The sequence below is a fragment of the Taudactylus pleione genome, unplaced genomic scaffold (assembly GCF_031769625.1).
Source record: "Taudactylus pleione unplaced genomic scaffold, aTauple2 ptg000334l, whole genome shotgun sequence".
Taxonomy (NCBI): domain Eukaryota; kingdom Metazoa; phylum Chordata; class Amphibia; order Anura; family Myobatrachidae; genus Taudactylus; species Taudactylus pleione.
Genome location: NW_028284735.1, coordinates 4,204,996 through 4,224,164, shown reverse-complemented (window position 1 = coordinate 4,224,164; position 19,169 = coordinate 4,204,996). Strand labels below are relative to the sequence as shown.

At 43.5% G+C, this 19,169-nt stretch overlaps 1 protein-coding gene across 4 annotated transcripts in view; it reads right to left on the bottom strand.

The window, feature by feature from the left end:
* Nucleotides 1–257: 257 nt before the first annotated feature.
* Nucleotides 258–19,169, bottom strand: part of LOC148508931 (NXPE family member 4-like) — a 111,075-nt gene continuing 92,163 nt past the window's right edge. For all 4 annotated transcript variants that reach the window (XM_088443818.1, XM_088443819.1, XM_088443820.1 and 1 more), the window contains one exon: nt 258–1,329. In XM_088443818.1, coding sequence (XP_088299944.1) covers nt 791–1,329 — 539 coding nt within the window. In that variant the 3' untranslated portion in view covers nt 258–790. The remainder of the gene's footprint in view (nt 1,330–19,169) is intronic.

Here is a 19,169-nt window from a genome sequence, read left to right as displayed (position 1 = left end):
GAGATAGTGAAAATAGGGGAGGCTTTGTGTTGAGAATGGTATACAAATGGCTAGTCAATAAGTAACTAAGAGGAGTGTGGCTTGCACCGGCCCACGAATAATGTTATATATCAAAATGGCCCTCGGCAGAAAAAAGGTTCCCCACCCCTGATATAGAGCCATCATGTTACTAATTACAAAATATTAATAAATTAGACTTTATGATGTAGAGGGATAAACATCTATTGTATTCAAGTACAAATAAAGCAGTGCAACAAGGTAGAGAGGTGTCCAGGGGAAACAGGTAATCAAAATTTTCATAGTAGAATTTTATTAGCCTTATTAGCATAATGGTAGCATTTAAAAGTCAATGTTTTAAAGAAAGCAAGAGAGGTTATCTTGTTCATTGAGTTCAGTTGGATTCATTCCTTTCAGATTGAAAATCCAGTATGTTTCCAGTCTAAGTAACAGGCTGGATCAGTCTCCAAGGAGAGGTGCTGGAAGGTGGTTGATGACCATGTATTTCAGTGAGTTGAATGGGTGCTTTAATTCAGTAAAATGGTCATCAACCAGTTGAACGTTCATTCCCACAGCGGTTACCTTCTTGATGGCTGAGCGATGTAGGGCCATCCACTCCTGTAGGGTGCGTTCAGTCTTGCCAACAAAGGGTAAGTTGCAGGGACATAGAAGTACATAAATCACATAAAAGCTCAGGCAGTTCAAATAGTACTTGAAGTTTAAAGTATATTACATATTGTTATGGGAAAGTGTAGTTCTAGTAATCATGGATCTGCACATTGTGGCTGATGAGTTAACTACATATATAGGTCATCAGCATGTTGATCTCATTTCTTAAATATGGTTCTGGAGGATGTATCTCATTTGTGTTCCATGCAGTGGTCATATCCCAACCATTAACAAATCCAACATTGAGATCTTTGAAAACCATTTCCGTGATCAGATAGTGAACAGATGCATGGAAATCACTCTCTGCTTCATAATTTTTATCCATTCCACTGGTATTCTCAGTCTTAATGATAACCTTTGTTTCTGGGCTTCTGATGAAGAGGCGCTCTATAGCACGACGAATATTGAGGAGCCTTCTGATGAAATGATGTACAGGGTGCAATTTAAAATGAACTCCAATGTTCACAGCAATCACAGTATATTGGTTACCTCCAATTAAGTCAATTTCACGTGGGATAGAGCGTTCTTCTCTTTCTGATACAATTTGAGCATTAATAAATGGCTTTCTGTGTCTTTTCCAAACAACTTGTATATTCCTTACAACATCCACAGCTAAAATCTTCTGGGACCATCCAGTTTCATAGAGGTTAAGAGGAGTCAGTGCTGAAAAAAAGTCAAAAGTAATTGAAGAATGTGCTTTAGCAATTATGACCATTCTAATACAGGTTAGTCACACACAAAGTGGCAGTAATTGTGTTAGTATGGGGGTTCTTGCTTCCTATTGATTTACGCCAGCCAACACAACCATCATAATTAGTATCAGCACTTGCCGCAGCCCCATGCTAGGTGTAATACATCCATCAGAAATAGGCAACCGTTCCCTATATGCATGAATTGGAGTCGCACAGAGCTTTTGTTACATGCCTACGACTGTCCCATGACACTCACACAAGTCAGAGAGGTTTCATGGAATCACCTGGGTCCTGTTGCAACCCAAAAACAACCAGTTTCACAGAAAGACAGATTTGGCCAATTTGAATGTTTAAAAAAGTTTCCAACACTATACAGAATCTGTAGTGGAAATGCAACTCTGCTCTACCAGCAATGTATAAAGAAATGGTTTAATTGTGTACAGTAGCTTAATGGATTTCACCAGAAATATCCCTTTGCGCACAATCATTTTAACTTGTTCCATCTTCAATATTTGTTTCTTTTTTAATTGGTGTCAAAACATCTACAGCTCAGTTTTCCAATACTTGGAGAAAATATAACTATTCATTTTATAAACATCTGAAGTCCAAGGTGATGGAATTTGACAGTAGAATATCAGGACAACAATATATTGAATAGGTTGTACAACCCTGATGATCACTTTCCTTAAATATGCTGTTTAATAGTTTACAAATTATAGGTTGCTGTATTTCTTTTTGCATGTTCAAATCACAGCCTGTTGTTCCATCCTTTCTCAGTCAGATAAATAGTCTTTTAGGAGGCTATTTAATAAACAGAATTATCTAATTTTTCCAGTATAATAGCTGGAAAATGTGATATTATGTTTTCTCCATATTTAAGTGCAGTGAAAAGTATGGAGAAATCATTGATGTCAGACTTTTCACTGTTTCCTGATAACACTGCCTCCCCCATAGAATCTAGTGGGGTTTTCTCCATGAGATATTTACAGTCAGGTGCATAAAAATTGGGACATTGACAGAATTTTCATATTTTGGCCTCTATTCACCACCACAATGGCTTTGAAATGAAACAAACAAGATGTGCTTTAACTGCAGACTTTCAGATTTAATTTGAGGGTAATTACATCCAAATCATGAGAAACTTCCATCAACCATGCAGTTGCTAATATCAGCGGCGATATGCATATGTTTGCATTCGCATTGCGATCGCAACTTAACATAAGGTCACCCACTTCCCCTTACTCACATCCGTATACTTTGGCAACAAAACAAAATAATTGGTAACATCGAGTAACACCCGACCCATACGCAAAGTTAAAGCAGGTTAGACATCACTCAGGAATTGCTTACTTCAGCGCACGCTATGAATCTGCGTCTGGTATCGCAGTGGATAATTTTGCACGCCCATGCAACAGCATTGAAACGCACTGGCATGCTTGTGTTCGGCCGACCACCCCCCCATCACCACTCACAAGTTGTGCTGCGCTATGCAGTACCGATCGCAATAGCAAGTTCACGCATACGCACTGTGATGCATACACATACGCAGAATGTAACAATCGGCCGATTGCATGCGTATTAGCAATCCTGGCTGAATTAGGCCCCGTATCTGGCCTGCACTATATCCAACCCACTGTATCTCGCACTATATCAGACCTGCACTGAATCCAACCCACACTGTATCCAACCCACACTGTAACCGACTCACACTGTATCCAACCCACACTCTATCTGATCTACTCTGTATCCAACCCACACTGTATCCAACCAACACTGTATCCAACCTACACTGTAACCGACTCACACTGTATCCAACCCACACTCTATCTTATCTACTCTGTATCCAACCTACACTGTATCCAACCAACACTGTATCCAACCTACACTGTAACTGACTCACACTGTATCCAACCCACACTCTATCTGATCTACTCTGTTTCCAACCCACACTGTAACCGACTCACACTGTATCCAACCCACTCTATCTGATCTACTCTGTATCCAACCCACACTGTATCCAACCAACACTGTATCCAACCTACACTGTAACCGACTCACACTGTATCCAACCCACACTCTATCTGATCTACTCTGTATCCAACCCACACTGTATCCAACCAACACTGTATCCAACCTACACTGTAACCGACTCACACTGTATCCAACCCACACTCTATCTGATCTACTCTGTATCCAACCCACACTGTATCCAACCAACACTGTATCCAACCTACACTGTAACCGACTCACACTGTATCCAACCCACACTCTATCTGATCTACTCTGTATCCAACCTACACTGTATCCAACCAACACTGTATCCAACCTACACTGTAACTGACTCACACTGTATCCAACCCACACTCTATCTGATCTATTCTGTATCCAACCCACACTGTATCCAACCAACACTGTATCCAACCTACACTGTAACCGACTCACACTGTATCCAACCCACACTCTATCTGATCTACTCTGTATCCAACCTACACTGTATCCAACCAACACTGTATCCAACCTACACTGTAACTGACTCACACTGTATCCAACCCACACTCTATCTGATCTACTCTGTATCCAACCCACACTGTATCCAACCAACACTGTATCCAACCTACACTGTAACCGACTCACACTGTATCCAACCCACACTCTATCTGATCTACTCTGTATCCAACCCACACTGTATCCAACCAACACTGTATCCAACCTACACTGTAACCGACTCACACTGTATCCAACCCACACTCTATCTGATCTACTCTGTATCCAACCCACACTGTATCCAACCAACACTGTATCCAACCTACACTGTAACCGACTCACACTGTATCCAACCCACACTCTATCCTACCTGCACTGTATCCAACCCACACTCTATCCTACCTGCACTGTATCCAACCTACTGTACACCATATCCCGCACTGTATCCAACCTGCACTGTGTCCAAAATCTACTGTATCCAAGCCACACTGTATCTGACCTGCACTGTATCTGACCTGCACTGTGTCCGACCTGCACTGTTTCTGACCCGTAGGTACGGAACATTGTTTTTATGGTCTGGATTTTGGGGAACTGCTTAACAAAATGCTGATTGATCTGGGCATTATATAGGCACAGAGTGCCAGCCATCAGTGGCCCAGCATCCCCATGAGGGAAATACAGATTGGGCACTGAGAATTGGCATGTGCTGAGGGCATGTGCACTTGTGAAGGGGGCATTCATGTTGGCTATTGCTACAGTATTTGCGCATGGTATAGTTTTTTTTGTGTGCTGCTTTTTAACTGCGACTACTTGTTTTGAGCAAGGATATTCCACGCACAATTTTTAGTACATTTTTGTGTTGTATTGTTTTCTATTGAACGTACTTAGGGCCTGATTCAGACCCACTCGTGAGCGGCTGTCCGCTCGCAAGAGGGTCGATGTTATGCACTGAGCATGCGCACGATGGAGGGAGCTCCGTCGTGCGCATGCGCCAGACGCGACGAGCGAAGGAAAGTCCTTCGCTTGTTGTGTCTGATCAAAGGGGGCGTGCTGTTGATGTTGATTGACAGCACGCCCCCTTTGGTGGGCGTGCCGGGGGCGTGCCTCCCTGACGGGGGCGTTCCCACGGGAACGCCCCCGTCAGAAGCCGGCCCACTGACATCACTAGTGATGTCAGTGGGAGTGATTTTGGCTCTGATAGAGCCAAAATCACTCCGGAGCTTGCGGTTGAAAACCTCAACCGCAGGCTCCGGCTCGCAGTTTCAATGGTCGCGATGCTCACGACCATCGCGGCCATCAAAATGCACGCTCGTATAGGCTGTGGGTGGTGACCATTTTCTCCATTTTCATGGAGGGCGGCCCTCATTCAGAGCGTGCGCTCTGCTCAGAGCGTACGGCTCTGAATGAGGGCCTTAGTTTAGTTAATTTGATTGGTTATTGCTAATAAATTTCTAATTTGCAAAACATTTGTCAACAGAAATAACTGATGTGTATTTGTGCAGCTGCTCTGTTGGTTGCTTAGTTTAGCCAGCCAGCCTTTGGCCTATGTTGGTGAACAATATTGTCAGCTGGTCAAAATTGACAGGAAATTACTGAAAATTAACGTTATTGAGGTTAATAATACTGTAGGAACAAAAGAGGCCTCACATTATGTGATTTTAGCTGTTTTTATGATTTTGAAAAAAAAAATAGAGATCCAAAACCTATAGGGCTGCTCTTGTGTCTGATGGTACATCGGTGCAGGAGTTTACGATGCCGCCGATGGGTCGCTCAGTAGGAAGCCCACTGGTTGTGGCATTAGCATGAATGTCACATGAATGCAATTGACGTCACAAGGCCACTGGTGTGGGATCCCCATACAACACAGCGATACTTTCCAGGAGGTGTTTTGGTGTGAGAAAGGAGACCGAGGATGGCGTGGTGCAGGTGTTTGCCCCTAGTGGTGCAGGATAAAACCATGTGGACACTATGTTATAAGTTACGTTTTTAAAATAAGTTCTTGTGCATTGATTATTTGTTATCATCTACCTGTATATATATATATATATATATATATATATTAGGGGTGAGCGGGTTCAGATTTCTGAAATCCGAACCCCCCCCGAGCCCACCCGATCCGAGTCCGATCCGAATCAGGCTCGACTTTTCCCGCCTGACTCGGATCTGAAATCGAGGCAAAACGTCATCATCCCGCCTTCCGAGTCTCGCGGGTTTTGGATCCTATATAAGGTACCCGCGTCGGCGCCATTTTCTCACTCGGCTGTGGACAGTGAAGAGGGAGGGTGGGAGTTAGGGCTGTGTAGTGTAGTGTAGTGTAGTGCTGCTGTTGTCCACTACTTCAAAGTCCATAGGGGCTGGCTGTGTTGTGCTGTGCTGCTGTTGTTAATAGGGGCTGTGTCCACTACTTCAAAGTCCATAGGGGCTGGCTGGACTGTGTTGTGCAGTCAGTTCTCCATAGGGGCTGTGTCCACTCCAAAGTCCTGTGCAGTGTCCCAGTCCTAAAGGGGTGCTGTAGTGTTGTCCAGGGGGTGCTCTGTCCATCAGGGGTGCTCCCCCCAAGTGCTAAAAAAATAATATATTTTCTGTGTTTGTGAATTGTGTGCGCAGTAGCCGCACGTGCATCAACAAAGTAGTGCCAAGCGTGCGCCTGTGTCATAAGTAAAGGGCCGGCTGGCTTGACCGTTAAAGGGTGCTGTAACCCCCAAAGTACACTCCAGTCCAAACCAAAAAAAAATTATTTTCTGTGTTTGTGAATTGTGTGCGCAGTAGCCGCATGTGCATCAACAAAGTAGTGCCAAGCATGCGCCTGTGTCATAAGTAAAGGGCCGGCTGGCTTGACCGTTAAAGGGTGCTGTAACCCCCAAAGTACACTCCAGTCCAAACCAAAAAAAAAATAATTTTCTGTGTTTGTGAATTGTGTGCGCAGTAGCCGCACGTGCATCAACAAAGTAGTGCCAAGCGTGCGCCTGTGTCATAAGTAAAGGGCCGGCTGGCTTGACCGTTAAAGGGTGCTGTAACCCCCGAAAGTACACTCCAGTCCAAACCAAAAAAAAAATTATTTTCTGTGTTTGTGAATTGTGTGCGCAGTAGCCGCACGTGCATCAACAAAGTAGTGCCAAGCGTGCGCCTGTGTCATAAGTAAAGGGCCGGCTGGCTTGACCGTTAAAGGGTGCTGTAACCCCCAAAGTACACTCCAGTCCAAACCAAAAAAAATATTATTTTCTGTGTTTGTGAATTGTGTGCGCAGTAGCCGCACGTGCATCAACAAAGTAGTGCCAAGCGTGCGCCTGTGTCATAAGTAAAGCGCCGGCTGGCTTGACCGTTAAAGGGTGCTGTAACCCCCGAAAGTACACTCCAGTCCAAACCAAAAAAAAAATTATTTTCTGTGTTTGTGAATTGTGTGCGCAGTAGCCGCACGTGCATCAACAAAGTAGTGCCAAGCGTGCGCCTGTGTCATAAGTAAAGGGCCGGCTGGCTTGACCATTAAAGGGTGCTGTAACCCCCAAAGTACACTCCAGTCCAAACCAAAAAAAAAATTATTTTCTGTGTTTGTGAATTGTGTGCACTGTGGCTGCACGTGCATCAACAAAGGAGCAGCGCCAAGCGTGCGCCTGTGTCCCATAAGTAAAGAGCCGGCTGGCTCATTTCTTAAAGGGTGGTGTAACCCACAAAGTGCACTACTCTCCAGCAAAAATAAAAAAATATTTTCTGTGTTTGTGTGCGCTTTAGCCGCACGTATATATATCAATATAACATAAATGGAGGACCAAACTTTCTCCGATAAAAATAAAATAGGGAAAGATCAAGAACCACTTCCTCCTAGTGCTGTTGCTGCTGCTGGGAGTTGTTCATCATCCCAGAGAGGAAGTAGGAACATCACTACTTTTACTAAACAATTGACCCTCCAACAGTCCCTAGCGATGAGGATGAAGTACGACAGCAGTCATCCTGAAGCAAAATGTATAACTGAGGCCTTGACTGCTATGTTGGTGTTAGACGTGCGTCCGGTATCCGACATTAGTGCAGTGGGATTTAGACAATTGATGGAGGTAGTGTGTCCTCGGTTCCAAATCCCGTCTAGATTCCACCTGCATCCTCAAAGCAGCAGCGACAAGCGTGCGTCTGTCTGTTAAAGGGTGGTGACACCCTCAAAGTGTGCTACACAAACAATTCGAATATTGTTCTTTTTTTTTCTGTCTTTGTGAATTGTGTGGGCTGTAGCCGCACCTGCATCCTTAAAGCAGCAGCGACAAGCGTGCGTCTGTCTGTTAAAGGGTGGTGACACCCTCACAGTGTGCTACACAAACAATTAAAATATTGTTCTTTTTTTCGGTCTTTGTGAAATGTGTGGGCTGTAGCCGCACCTGCATCCTTAAAGCAGCAGCGACAAGCGTGCGTCTGTCTGTTAAAGGGTGGTGTAACTCTTAAAGTGCTCCAAAAAATAAAAAACTATTTTTTTAATGTGTTTGTGACTTGTGTGCGATGTAGCTGCACTTGCATCCTCAAAGCAGCAGCGACAAGCGTGCGTCTGTCTGTTAAAGGGTGGTGACACCCTCAAAGTGTGCTACACAAACAATAAAAATATTCTTCTTTTTTCTGTCTTTGTGAATTGTGTGGGCTGTAGCTGCACCTGCATCCTTAAAGCAGCAGCGACAAGCGTGCGTCTGTCTGTTAAAGGGTGGTGACACCCTCAAAGTGTGCTACACAAACAATAAAAATATTCTTCTTTTTTCTGTCTTTGTGAATTGTGTGGGCTGTAGCCGCACCTGCATCCTTAAAGCAGCAGCGACAAGCGTGCGCCTGTCTGTTAAAGGGTGGTGACACCCTCAAAGTGTGCTACACAAACAATTAAAATATTGTTCTTTTTTTTTCGGTCTTTGTGAAATGTGTGGGCTGTAGCCGCACCTGCATCCTTAAAGCAGCAGCGACAAGCGTGCATCTGTCTGTTAAAGGGTGGTGACACCTCAAAGTGTTCTACACAAACAATTAAAATATTGTTCTTTTTTTTTTGGTCTTTGTGAAATGTGTGGGCTGTAGCCGCACCTGCATCCTTAAAGCAGCAGCGACAAGCGTGCGTCTGTCTGTTAAAGGGTGGTGTAACTCTCAAAGTGCTCCAAAAAATAAAAAACTATTTTTTTAATGTGTTTGTGACTTGTGTGCGATGTAGCCGCACTTGCATCCTCAAAGCAGCAGCGACAAGCGTGCGTCTGTCTGTTAAAGGGTGGTGACACCCTCAAAGTGTGCTACACAAACAATTAAAATATTCTTCTTTTTTCTGTCTTTGTGAATTGTGTGGGCTGTAGCCGCACCTGCATCCTTAAAGCAGCAGCGACAAGCGTGCGTCTGTCTGTTAAAGGGTGGTGACACCCTCAAAGTGTGCTACACAAACAATTAAAATATTGTTCTTTTTTTCGGTCTTTGTGAAATGTGTGGGCTGTAGCCGCACCTGCATCCTTAAAGCAGCAGTGACAAGCGTGCGTCTGTCTGTTAAAGGGTGGTGACACCCTCAAAGTGTGCTACACAAACAATAAAAATATTCTTCTTCTTTTTTCTGTCTTTGTGAATTGTGTGGGCTGTAGCCGCACTTGCATCCTCAAAGCAGCAGCGACAAGCGTGCGTCTGTCTGTTAAAGGGTGGTGTAACCCTCAAAGTGTGCTCCACAAACAATAAAAATATTCTTTTTTTTTTTCGGTCTTTGTGAATTGTGTGGGCTGTAGCCGCACTTGAATCCTCAAAGCAGCAGCGACAAGCGTGCGTCTGTCTGTTAAAGGATTACATCGGTGACAGCATGCATGCATGCATGATTATGTAAAGTCTGGTGCAAGTAGGCATGTCAGACAGTCCGTACCTGTACTGGCAGGAAAAAGAAGCAATTTGGAGGTCCCTGTACAAACTGGCTCTATTTTACCTGAGTTGCCCCCTCCTCCAGTGTGTACTCCGAAAGAGTGTTTAGTGCAGCCGGGAACCTTGTCAGCGAAAGGCGTAGGAGGTTGCTTCCACAAAATGTGGAGAAGATGATGTTCATAAAATGAATTATCAACTCTTCCAGGAAGACCAGCCTCCAGAACGTACAGAGGGACCTGTGGTTCCAGCAGGGACGAATTAATACTCTGTGAGGATGAGGATGTACACACTGAAGAGGGTGAGGAATCGGTGGATGAGGAGGATGAGGATGACATCTTGCCTCCGTAGAGCCAGTTTGTGCAGGGACAGATAAATTGCCAGCTTGTTTTGTGGGGGCCCAAACGAACCAATCATTTCAGCCACAGTTGTGTGGCAGACCCTGGCGCTGAAATGATTGGTTTGTTAAAGTGTGCATGTCCTGTTTATACAACATAAGGGTGGGTGGGAGGGCCCAAGGACAATTCCATCTTGCACCTCTTTTTTTTCTTTGCATTATGTACAGTTTGGGGCCTAGTTTTTCAATGCCATCCTGTCTGCCACTGCAGTTTCACGCCTAGATGGGTCACGTGTTTGTGCCGCCCACTCGTGTCGCTTAGCATAGTCATCCAGCTACCTCGGTGCAACCTTTTGGACATAAAAACACTATTGTGAGGTGTGAGGTATTCAGAATAGACTGGAAATTAGTGGAAATTAAGGTTATTGAGGTTAATAATAATAGCATAGGAGCAGAAAAACCTACAAATTCTGTGATTTTAGCTGTTTTTATGCTTTTTTTCAAAAAAATACAGATCCAAAACACAAAACCCAGAACCCAAAACACGGAAGGGTGGTTTTGGCAAAACCAATCCAGATCCAAAACACGAAGAAAGATCCAGATCCAAAACCAAAACACAAAACACGAAAAGTGGCCGGTGCACACCCCTAATATATATACATACATACATACATACATACATACATGATAAAATATATATCTCTATAAAAATCAACAAACTGTAACAATTACTGTGACAGCGATAAAACTGGAATATATGTATCTATGAATGGATACAATTAGATTCATCCGCTCAATGTATCAGCTGTGCCTGGTGCCCGATGAATTTATCTGAAAACCGGCATCCAGACTCGTGATACAATGTACCAAGGTTCTTTATAATTTGATAAAGATGTGCCACTAAATCCACCAAGGCAACTTGGCCCACAATAAAATACGCAATAATGATCCCTCTCCAGTCAATCAGTATGTGGCTGGGACCTATAGTGCGCCAGTACTCGTAGTTGTAAATAGATATACAGCAAGATCAATGTTAATTTGTATGTCAACAGTCGCTTCTGAAAATCAGAGCAGAGTAGCGGCTGTATATGGGGCAAATACCTGACAGGCACTGTGATCTAGTAGCTATCTCATGTCCTCACTGATTCTGCAGAGGGTGCCGCTTGTTCTCACAGCCAAAATTCCAGCTGGATGGATGATCCACAACAATATTGTTTACATTACAATTGTGATTTAAGGAGCGCTGGGTAGGAACTGAGATCTCAAGATCTCAGCTCTCTTTTTACCCAATCCCTACTGCTGTATGATCTCCCAACTATGATAGTCTGTGTTCCCTCATCCACACCAATGTTTTTCCCCAGCCGCACTGCCCTGTATCGTGCCTTCTCCACAGCCACATTGCTGTCTCTCTCTCATCTGTGGCACACTTTCTTCCTCCATCTGCACTACTCTGGTCCCCCAACCATGCAACTCTGTCTCCTCCCCCCACCCACACTACTCTGTCTTCCCCAATCCCTACTGTTGTGTGTTCACCTATTTGTGCTGGTCTGTATTCCCTTATCTGCACCAATCTGTCTTTACCCATCTGCACTGCTCTGTCTTCCCATGTCCATGCCACTCTCTAACCCCATCCATGTCGCTGTCCCCACAAACCGTGCCATTGTTTCCTCCCATGTGCAGCACTGTTTTCCACCCATCTGCATTACTTTGGCTACCACCCCTCTGTACTGCTTAACCTTCCCTCCTCCACACGCCTTTGTGTCACACCTATCCATGCTGCTGTGTCTCCTCCCCCCATCCACACCACTTTTATCCCATCTGCACAGCTCTATTTTCTGCTTTGACCTCAGTTGCACAGACTGCATGTGTGTATTCCAATGAGCACACAATTCTGTGAATTAGTAGCTCCACCATTTTGTGAGTGCTGAATTTGCAGTTAACCACAGGGTGTGATGATCATAATTTCATTGCTTTTGGAGTTTGAGTGGCAGAAAATTAATAGGTTTTGTGAATTTTCAGATCATGTCTAAGCAGCCTTAGTGGGACATGTGAAACCATAAGGTTTTTTGTCTATGGAATTTCATAGCTTTTTTTCATAGCTTTTTAAAAAATGTATTAACGATCAGGGTTTGGATGAGCAAACTGGGCAACCTGCAGGGGAGAAGGGCAACAAAATGGTACACTAACGCGGGTGGAAGAGGGGATAGCACACAGGAGGTTGGTTTGGGAGGTGCAGAGTGCTGTAGGCGTGTGGGGTAGCGGTAGCAGCGGTTGTGCAGAGCAGTGGCAGCGGTGCAGTGCAAAGCATCTATGTTAAAAATTGAATGTGTAAAAAAAAAGCGTAGCCCCGCCCCACAGAAAACAACCAGTGCCGGGTTTGGAGCCCCAGTACTGGTTGTGCTAAATACAGGGGACAAACAACGTAGGGGTCACGCGTACCGTATGAAGCACAACCAGCACCAGGTTTTTCAGAACCAGTCCTGGTTGCCAAAATACGGGGGACAAATGATGCAGGGGTCCCCGTATTCAGCACAACCAGCACTGGGCTCTGAGCCGGTCCTGGTTCTGGAAATACAGGGGGAAAAATGCATGATTATGTAAAGTCTGGTGCAATTAAATTTAAAATAGTCTTTTGCTGTGGAACTATGGTTCCCAGCATGCCTCTCCCACATGCTGGTACTTGGAGAACCATAAGTATCAGCATGCGGGACATTACGGGCGTGCTGGTAGCTGTAGTTCCACAACAAAAGCAATATTAAAAAAAACACACAACACACACACCGTAAAAAAGTATAATTTTATTATAACATACATGCGCACACGCACATGTACTCACACATGCATACACTATCTTACATACTCACCTAGCATCCCTGAATCCAATCTGTCCTCTTCTCCAGTAGACAATCCAATGGATTGCCTGTAATAAAAAATGTCATACTCACCTCCTCCTATGTGTGGATCTGTCCTCTTCGTTCCAAAGTAGGCAAATCCTGGGTCTTTGGCAACCAGGACTGGTTCTGAAAAGCCTGGTGCTGGTTGTGCTTCATACGGTGGACCCCTACATCGTTTGTCCCCTGTATTTAGCACAACCAGTACCGGGGCTGGTTGTTTTTTTGGGGACAGGGTCACGCCATTTTTTTTTCTTTTACACTGTTTTTATTTTTAAACACAGAAGCACGGATGGGTTTCATTGACCCGTCCTTGCTTCTGTGTTTGTTTTTTTAAACACAGATACAGGTATCACAGAATTTTCAGATTCGAGCCTGCATCTGTGTGCTGCTACCTCCCCGGGTCCTAACGCCTGCACCACCACCGCCCGCACTGCTGCCACTAACACCCGTTACCACCCCCGGTGCCCGGCCGCAACTAATGCCCGCTAACCCCTACCCACTCTCTCCCGCATCCCGGCTGCAGCAAACAGCGGCTTCCTGCCCCCCAGTCCTGGCCCCCGCTACCGCCCGCAAATGACGGCCATCTTGCCAAGTGAAGCCACTATGACTACACCTGCTGGAGGCTCCTACTGCGGCTGCACAACAATTTGAAAAGTCCAATCTCTACAATGGTGCATTCTTGAGGTAATAGTTTAAAAACTGTAACTTTCTAATTTTCCTGAACCCCAAAAGCACGTACCCTGGCACAATAGCTACCTAATAAAACAAACCCCAAGTCTAAACTTGCCACCTACCCTGAGTTTTGCCTTCCCAAAAAAAACCCAGACTACAGCAGAAAAGTGGTCCTAATTGAGAATGTTAGAAAAAACTGACAGTTGGAGCTTTAGATTACTCCCAAATCTTAATTTTTTATGTTTATGCCCTGAAATTTGGCATGCAGCACTGTGCGACAGTTCTACCTGCTCCTACCAAATTTCAACTTGGTAACTCCTATAGCTTTTGAGGTGTATCCCCTTAAACACCCTGCCCCCCCTTCGGAATTCTCTATGGCGAAATCCATTTTTTTAGATGCAGCCTTAATATAAGGGCACGTCTGTGCCCTTATAATATAGATACATACATACATATCTCTAATAAAGGCAATCCTTACTTAGTGATGTGCGCCAACCCTTGTGTTTTGGTTCTAATTCATCTTCAGGTTTTGGTTTTATCAAAACCACCCTCACATGTTTTAATTTTGGATCTGTATTTAAAACCCCCAGCTAAAATGACATAATTTGGCCTTTTTTTGTTCCTACATTATTATTATCATCCTCAATACCATTAATTTCCAGTAAATTTTGACCACCTCACATGTTTTCATCCAGTTTAGACCAAAAGGTTGCACAAAGCTAGCTGGCTGACTAAGCTAAGCGACAGCAGTGGGTGGCACTGCAGAAGCAGACAGGATGGCAGTTTAATAAACTATACGACCCCATAGAAACAAATAATGGGCCTGATTCAGAGCCGGACGCAATCAGTAGTTCGCCCGCAGTAGGTACGACCGTCCAAATGTCAAACCAAGCGCTCGCACGTGTGGTCGCTCGTAGCGAGTCTTCCGCCCCATATTTCCACAACCCCTCCTCTAGCTAACGAGCATCCGAAATAGCGAGCGCACTACTCGTTTTTTGATGAAGTGTTCGCTCGCACAAGTACACTAGGAAGTAGGCCTGTCATTTGTCGATTGCCTTGTTTCTCGTTCGTCAAACATCCGTGAATCGATTGGTGCCAATCATTACCTTAATTTACTTAATTGTTGGTCAAATGTTTTCAATCTTGTTTCTTTTTTGAATGCCAATAAACTTTATTGTTTGTTTTGTGTTCATTTTGGTCCGTAGAATCCGTCCGCTTTTAACGGCAAACTTGTTTTTTTTAAATCCAAAGGCTGTTTGTTTGGTTTTTTAATAGCTTTTATTTTGGTTTATAATTTAGAAATTGTTTTATTTCCGGCTTGTTGCTAACGCATCCAAATGCAGCAAGCCAATCCTAAGTCACAATATATTTTTAGGGGTTGTTCACATGACTCACACATTAACCAATAGAATTGTTCATGTTATTTATGAAAGTACATTAGCCAATCAAAATGTAGGGGACCCTGTAATTAAACTGATTTGTGTAAAAAAAAACCATTGCCATCATGAGAGCCAGTGCTTTTACACGGCGTGAGCTGCTGGTGCTCACTGAAGTACTGGATCGGCATATAACGGACATGCCGCCCCCCGTCACCAACCTACGCAAGCGACGGGCGTACGCGGAGCTGCGGCGCAGGCTGCGGGCATTGGGTTTTCAGAGGACCATCGGCCAATTGGAGCGCCAGTGGTCTGATTTACACCGCCGTTCCCCACACCTGCTTGCGCATCTTCGGATGAGGATCCGTCGGCGTAAGTGGATGTTTAACAAAAGAATATTCGGAGCGCTACACCATGTGCAGTCAGTGTGTGCTTGAAACAAAAAATCGCTCTAATGGGTTAAATCCAAAGGTGCATGTCAAATGATGCAACAGTACAAAGGAGTAATTATGAACATATCAATGTTTACTGTATCAAAAAAATGGGAAAAACTATCCCAGCACTAGTGTAATTAAACCAACAAAAATACCTCACTAATGCGATGACGGTAGTGAGTATGAGGGATTGTGGCACAAACAAAATCACAATAAATCACAAATCATGAATGACATAACATAGGTCAAATGTACTGATGATGATCAGCTGTATGGATAGTGACCACGGTGGGTCACAGGTGTGGAGGGATGAGGCAAAAAGGGGAGAACCAAGCAGTAATAGTAGAATGGTAATCCCAAAGTCTCAAAAAAACCGTAGCAGCGGCTTCCCGCTGGGTGATGATTCACAGGTCGGTGCCCCAGGGGTGTCTTCCCGGAGAGGGAGTACGGCTACACACTCTGGTGCCTGGGGGCTGGGTCCTGGACGTGACTGCCGGCTTGCCGTGTGTGTGAGCGCGGGCGTGCAGGCCGGGTGATCCAGCCGCCCACCCGCGTCACGGAACACAGAGGAAGCCTACACGTCTGAATGGAGGGGACACAGCAGCAAAAGCTCCGGTGAACCTCCGCAGTCACCGCTGCGCCCCTTCAATAAACAGGACACTTACCTCCCTCAGTGCTTGCCAGGCGGCCGCTCCTTCTCCTTGCCGGCTCTCATCTTCCTTTGGGTGTCATCTGGGATGTACGCGGTCCGGGTAAAACCTTGTGGCTGCCTCGTCATATGCTGGAAAAGCAGGTCTCACTGGTGTGGGCAAACAGCTGGAGACACGTGCCTGACTGCGGTGTGTGTGATGTCCTCCTTCACATGGATGTTTGATGGATGTGGATGTTTGAATGTTTATATATCTATGACAATCTGTTTTTACTTTTTGTCTTTGCTAATGTAAATTTGAATTAATGCGTGTGCATGTGTGCAGTATGCGTTTTTTTCGGGCTAAATGAGACCTTGTTAATGTTGTTTAATTTTAATGATTATTTTCTTTTGGGTTAATGTTTTACATTTTAAATGTTTTTTGGAATACATATTCGCTAACATTACAAACTATACATCATTTAGGTGAGGAGCGGATCCATAGATGGAGTCGGAAGGCCTGCCCGACCCCTCTCCCCAACTCCCACCATCTCCTCCCCTGCCCACTCCTCCCAAATTTCTCCACCCTCCCCTGACCTGGACATTCCTATATCCCCTCCCTCTCCTGCTCCCCAAATCCAAATAACCCCTCCCTCCCCTGTCCTACCCATCCACATTCCCACACCCTCCCCTGATGCACCCTCTCCTGATTCCACTCCCTCCCCTTTATCCCCACTGGAAATTTCCCCACCTTGTTCGGTCGTCCACTGGCCCACTTCTTCAGAGGAAGAGGATCTGGGCCAACCTGGCCCTGAAGCTGCAGGTATTTAGTGTTTCATGTTTGCAATTATTTTGTTAAAATGTGCCCTATATGCATACACTGTGGTATCCCTGCTTACAATCTAAGGGCAGTCCAATTTTTTTTTTTTCTTTTTTTTTTTTTGGATTAAAGCATAATTTATTTATTTTTTGGGTGCTAAATTATGTAAAATTTCGTCCCAAATTTAATATTTAAAATGTTGGGGGTTTTTTGTGATTTTTTATTTTTTTGTTTGTTTACCTAAATTTTGGCCAAATTTATTCATGTTTCATAACAAAATAAACTTACAATAACCACATATGCCAGAGCCAAATACAAGTTTCATTGTGCTTTTTAAATTTGTTGTCTAAAATCAATATACAAATTGTGTAAGGATTATTTAAGATGCCAAAGTGATTGTTCAACCCACTATTCTCATGTTCATGTTTTTTTAAGTTGTTTTTTGTGCCAATTGGTAATTTAGGCATATCATGTTACCACTATATTTGTGCTCAAAAATTAGCATGGAATATTAACTATTTTTATTTGTAAATCATACTGTTTTTCTTTTATGTTTTATTTAAAAAATTCACATTTAATTAAAACACATATTTGTCTTTCAACAGACCCAAGGAGGCGGGATCAGGAGATTTTGGCCCACATTATGGAGATGAGGGGCCATTTGGTCCAGCTGCTGGTGTCAATGGACCATTTAATAGTATTTTTGCGCCATTTTTGTTTTTGTTAATAAAAAGTGTTTATTTAAACAAAACTAATTTATTGACTCAAACATTAGCTCACAAGGTCAATCAATGTGTTTGTTTGTTTTTTTAATTTGGGTTTTTTGAATTTGCATATGAAAATGCAAACAATGTGCTAGACTAAATTTTTTGATTCATTATTCTTTAAAAATTACAAATAAAAAAACAAAGAGTGGTTTCCAAGAATTTAAAGACATATTTTGTCATTCAACTAATTGGGACAATTGGCATTAACTCCATAATGTTTTGCTAGTTATTTAATTTCTTAAAAATTATCAATGCAACTCCCAAAATAGGAAAATAAAGAGGAAAAAAGGTTGGGCAAACTATGCAAACATGTTGTTAATTGTTATTTTGTTTAAAAAATAAATAAAAAAATAAAAACACTTGGAAATTAATTTAAAAGGTACTGTCCATTTGCCGGTTTTTCATGTTAAAAAAAACTATTAAATATCAAAATTGTTTATTACACATTATCTCACAATCCAAAAAATATACACACAAATAGTTGAAAATCAATATCAAGAACTGGTTGAAGATGGTGCATGCCAACATGTCGTCCCAAATCAGGTAAGAAACACATTTGTCCAGGTGTAAAGGTTATTTGTGAGTCATTATTGTCACAGGCGATCAATTTCAGGAAATAAGCAAGTTGTTGTTTGGATTTTGCAAAAAAAAAAGTTAAAATTCAAAACATAGGATAGTAAACACACATAATTTTCATTATTCCCAATGCCAACAAATGAAAAAAAAAGGAATTTCAAATACCTGAAAAAGCGTGTAACTACCTCATCACGTATGGCCCCCCTGACACTCTCCTCCAACCAACCTCGGGGGGGCCACCCTCAGACAAGGCATCCTCTGGCTGCATTGGGACACCACTCCTTATGGCAATGTTGTGAAATATCCCACACAGGACCACAATTTTGGAAACCATAGCCGGCAAATACATGAGGTCGCCACCAGAGAGGTGGAGGCATCGAAATTGGCCTTTTAAAAGGCCAATGCAACGCTCCACCACCTGCCTGGTGGCAGTAAGTGCAGAATTATATTGACTTAGTGGCCCTGGTGTAGGAACCAAATAAGGAGTGAGCAGCCAGGGTAACCACTATTTCCTGTGAAAATAAAAAAACATTCAGTACAATTTCTAAGTGAACAGTGTTTGTTTTAAAAATTAGGGGTAACACTTACCCAGAAGCCATGCATCACCAGCTTGTAGGTTGTTTAATTTGTGCCAAAGCCCTGATTGCCGGATGAAAAATGAATCATGTGCACATCCTGGAAATTTGGCATTCAGGGACAGGATCTGGAGGGAGGCATCACATACCACCATTACATTCATTGAATGGAAATGTTTGTGGTTCCTAAATATTGCCTCCAGTGCTGCTGGAGGCTGAAGTGGTATGTGAGTGCTGTCCACAACCCCTATGATGTGTGGGAAGCATGCAATTTCAAAAAATTTCTGCTTCACCACATTAAGGGACCCCATATCCAATGGCATATTAATAAAATGATGGAGGTGCTTAAAGAGTGCATCCATTACCGCCCTCAGGATCCTTGAAAAGGAGGATTGGGAAATGCCAGC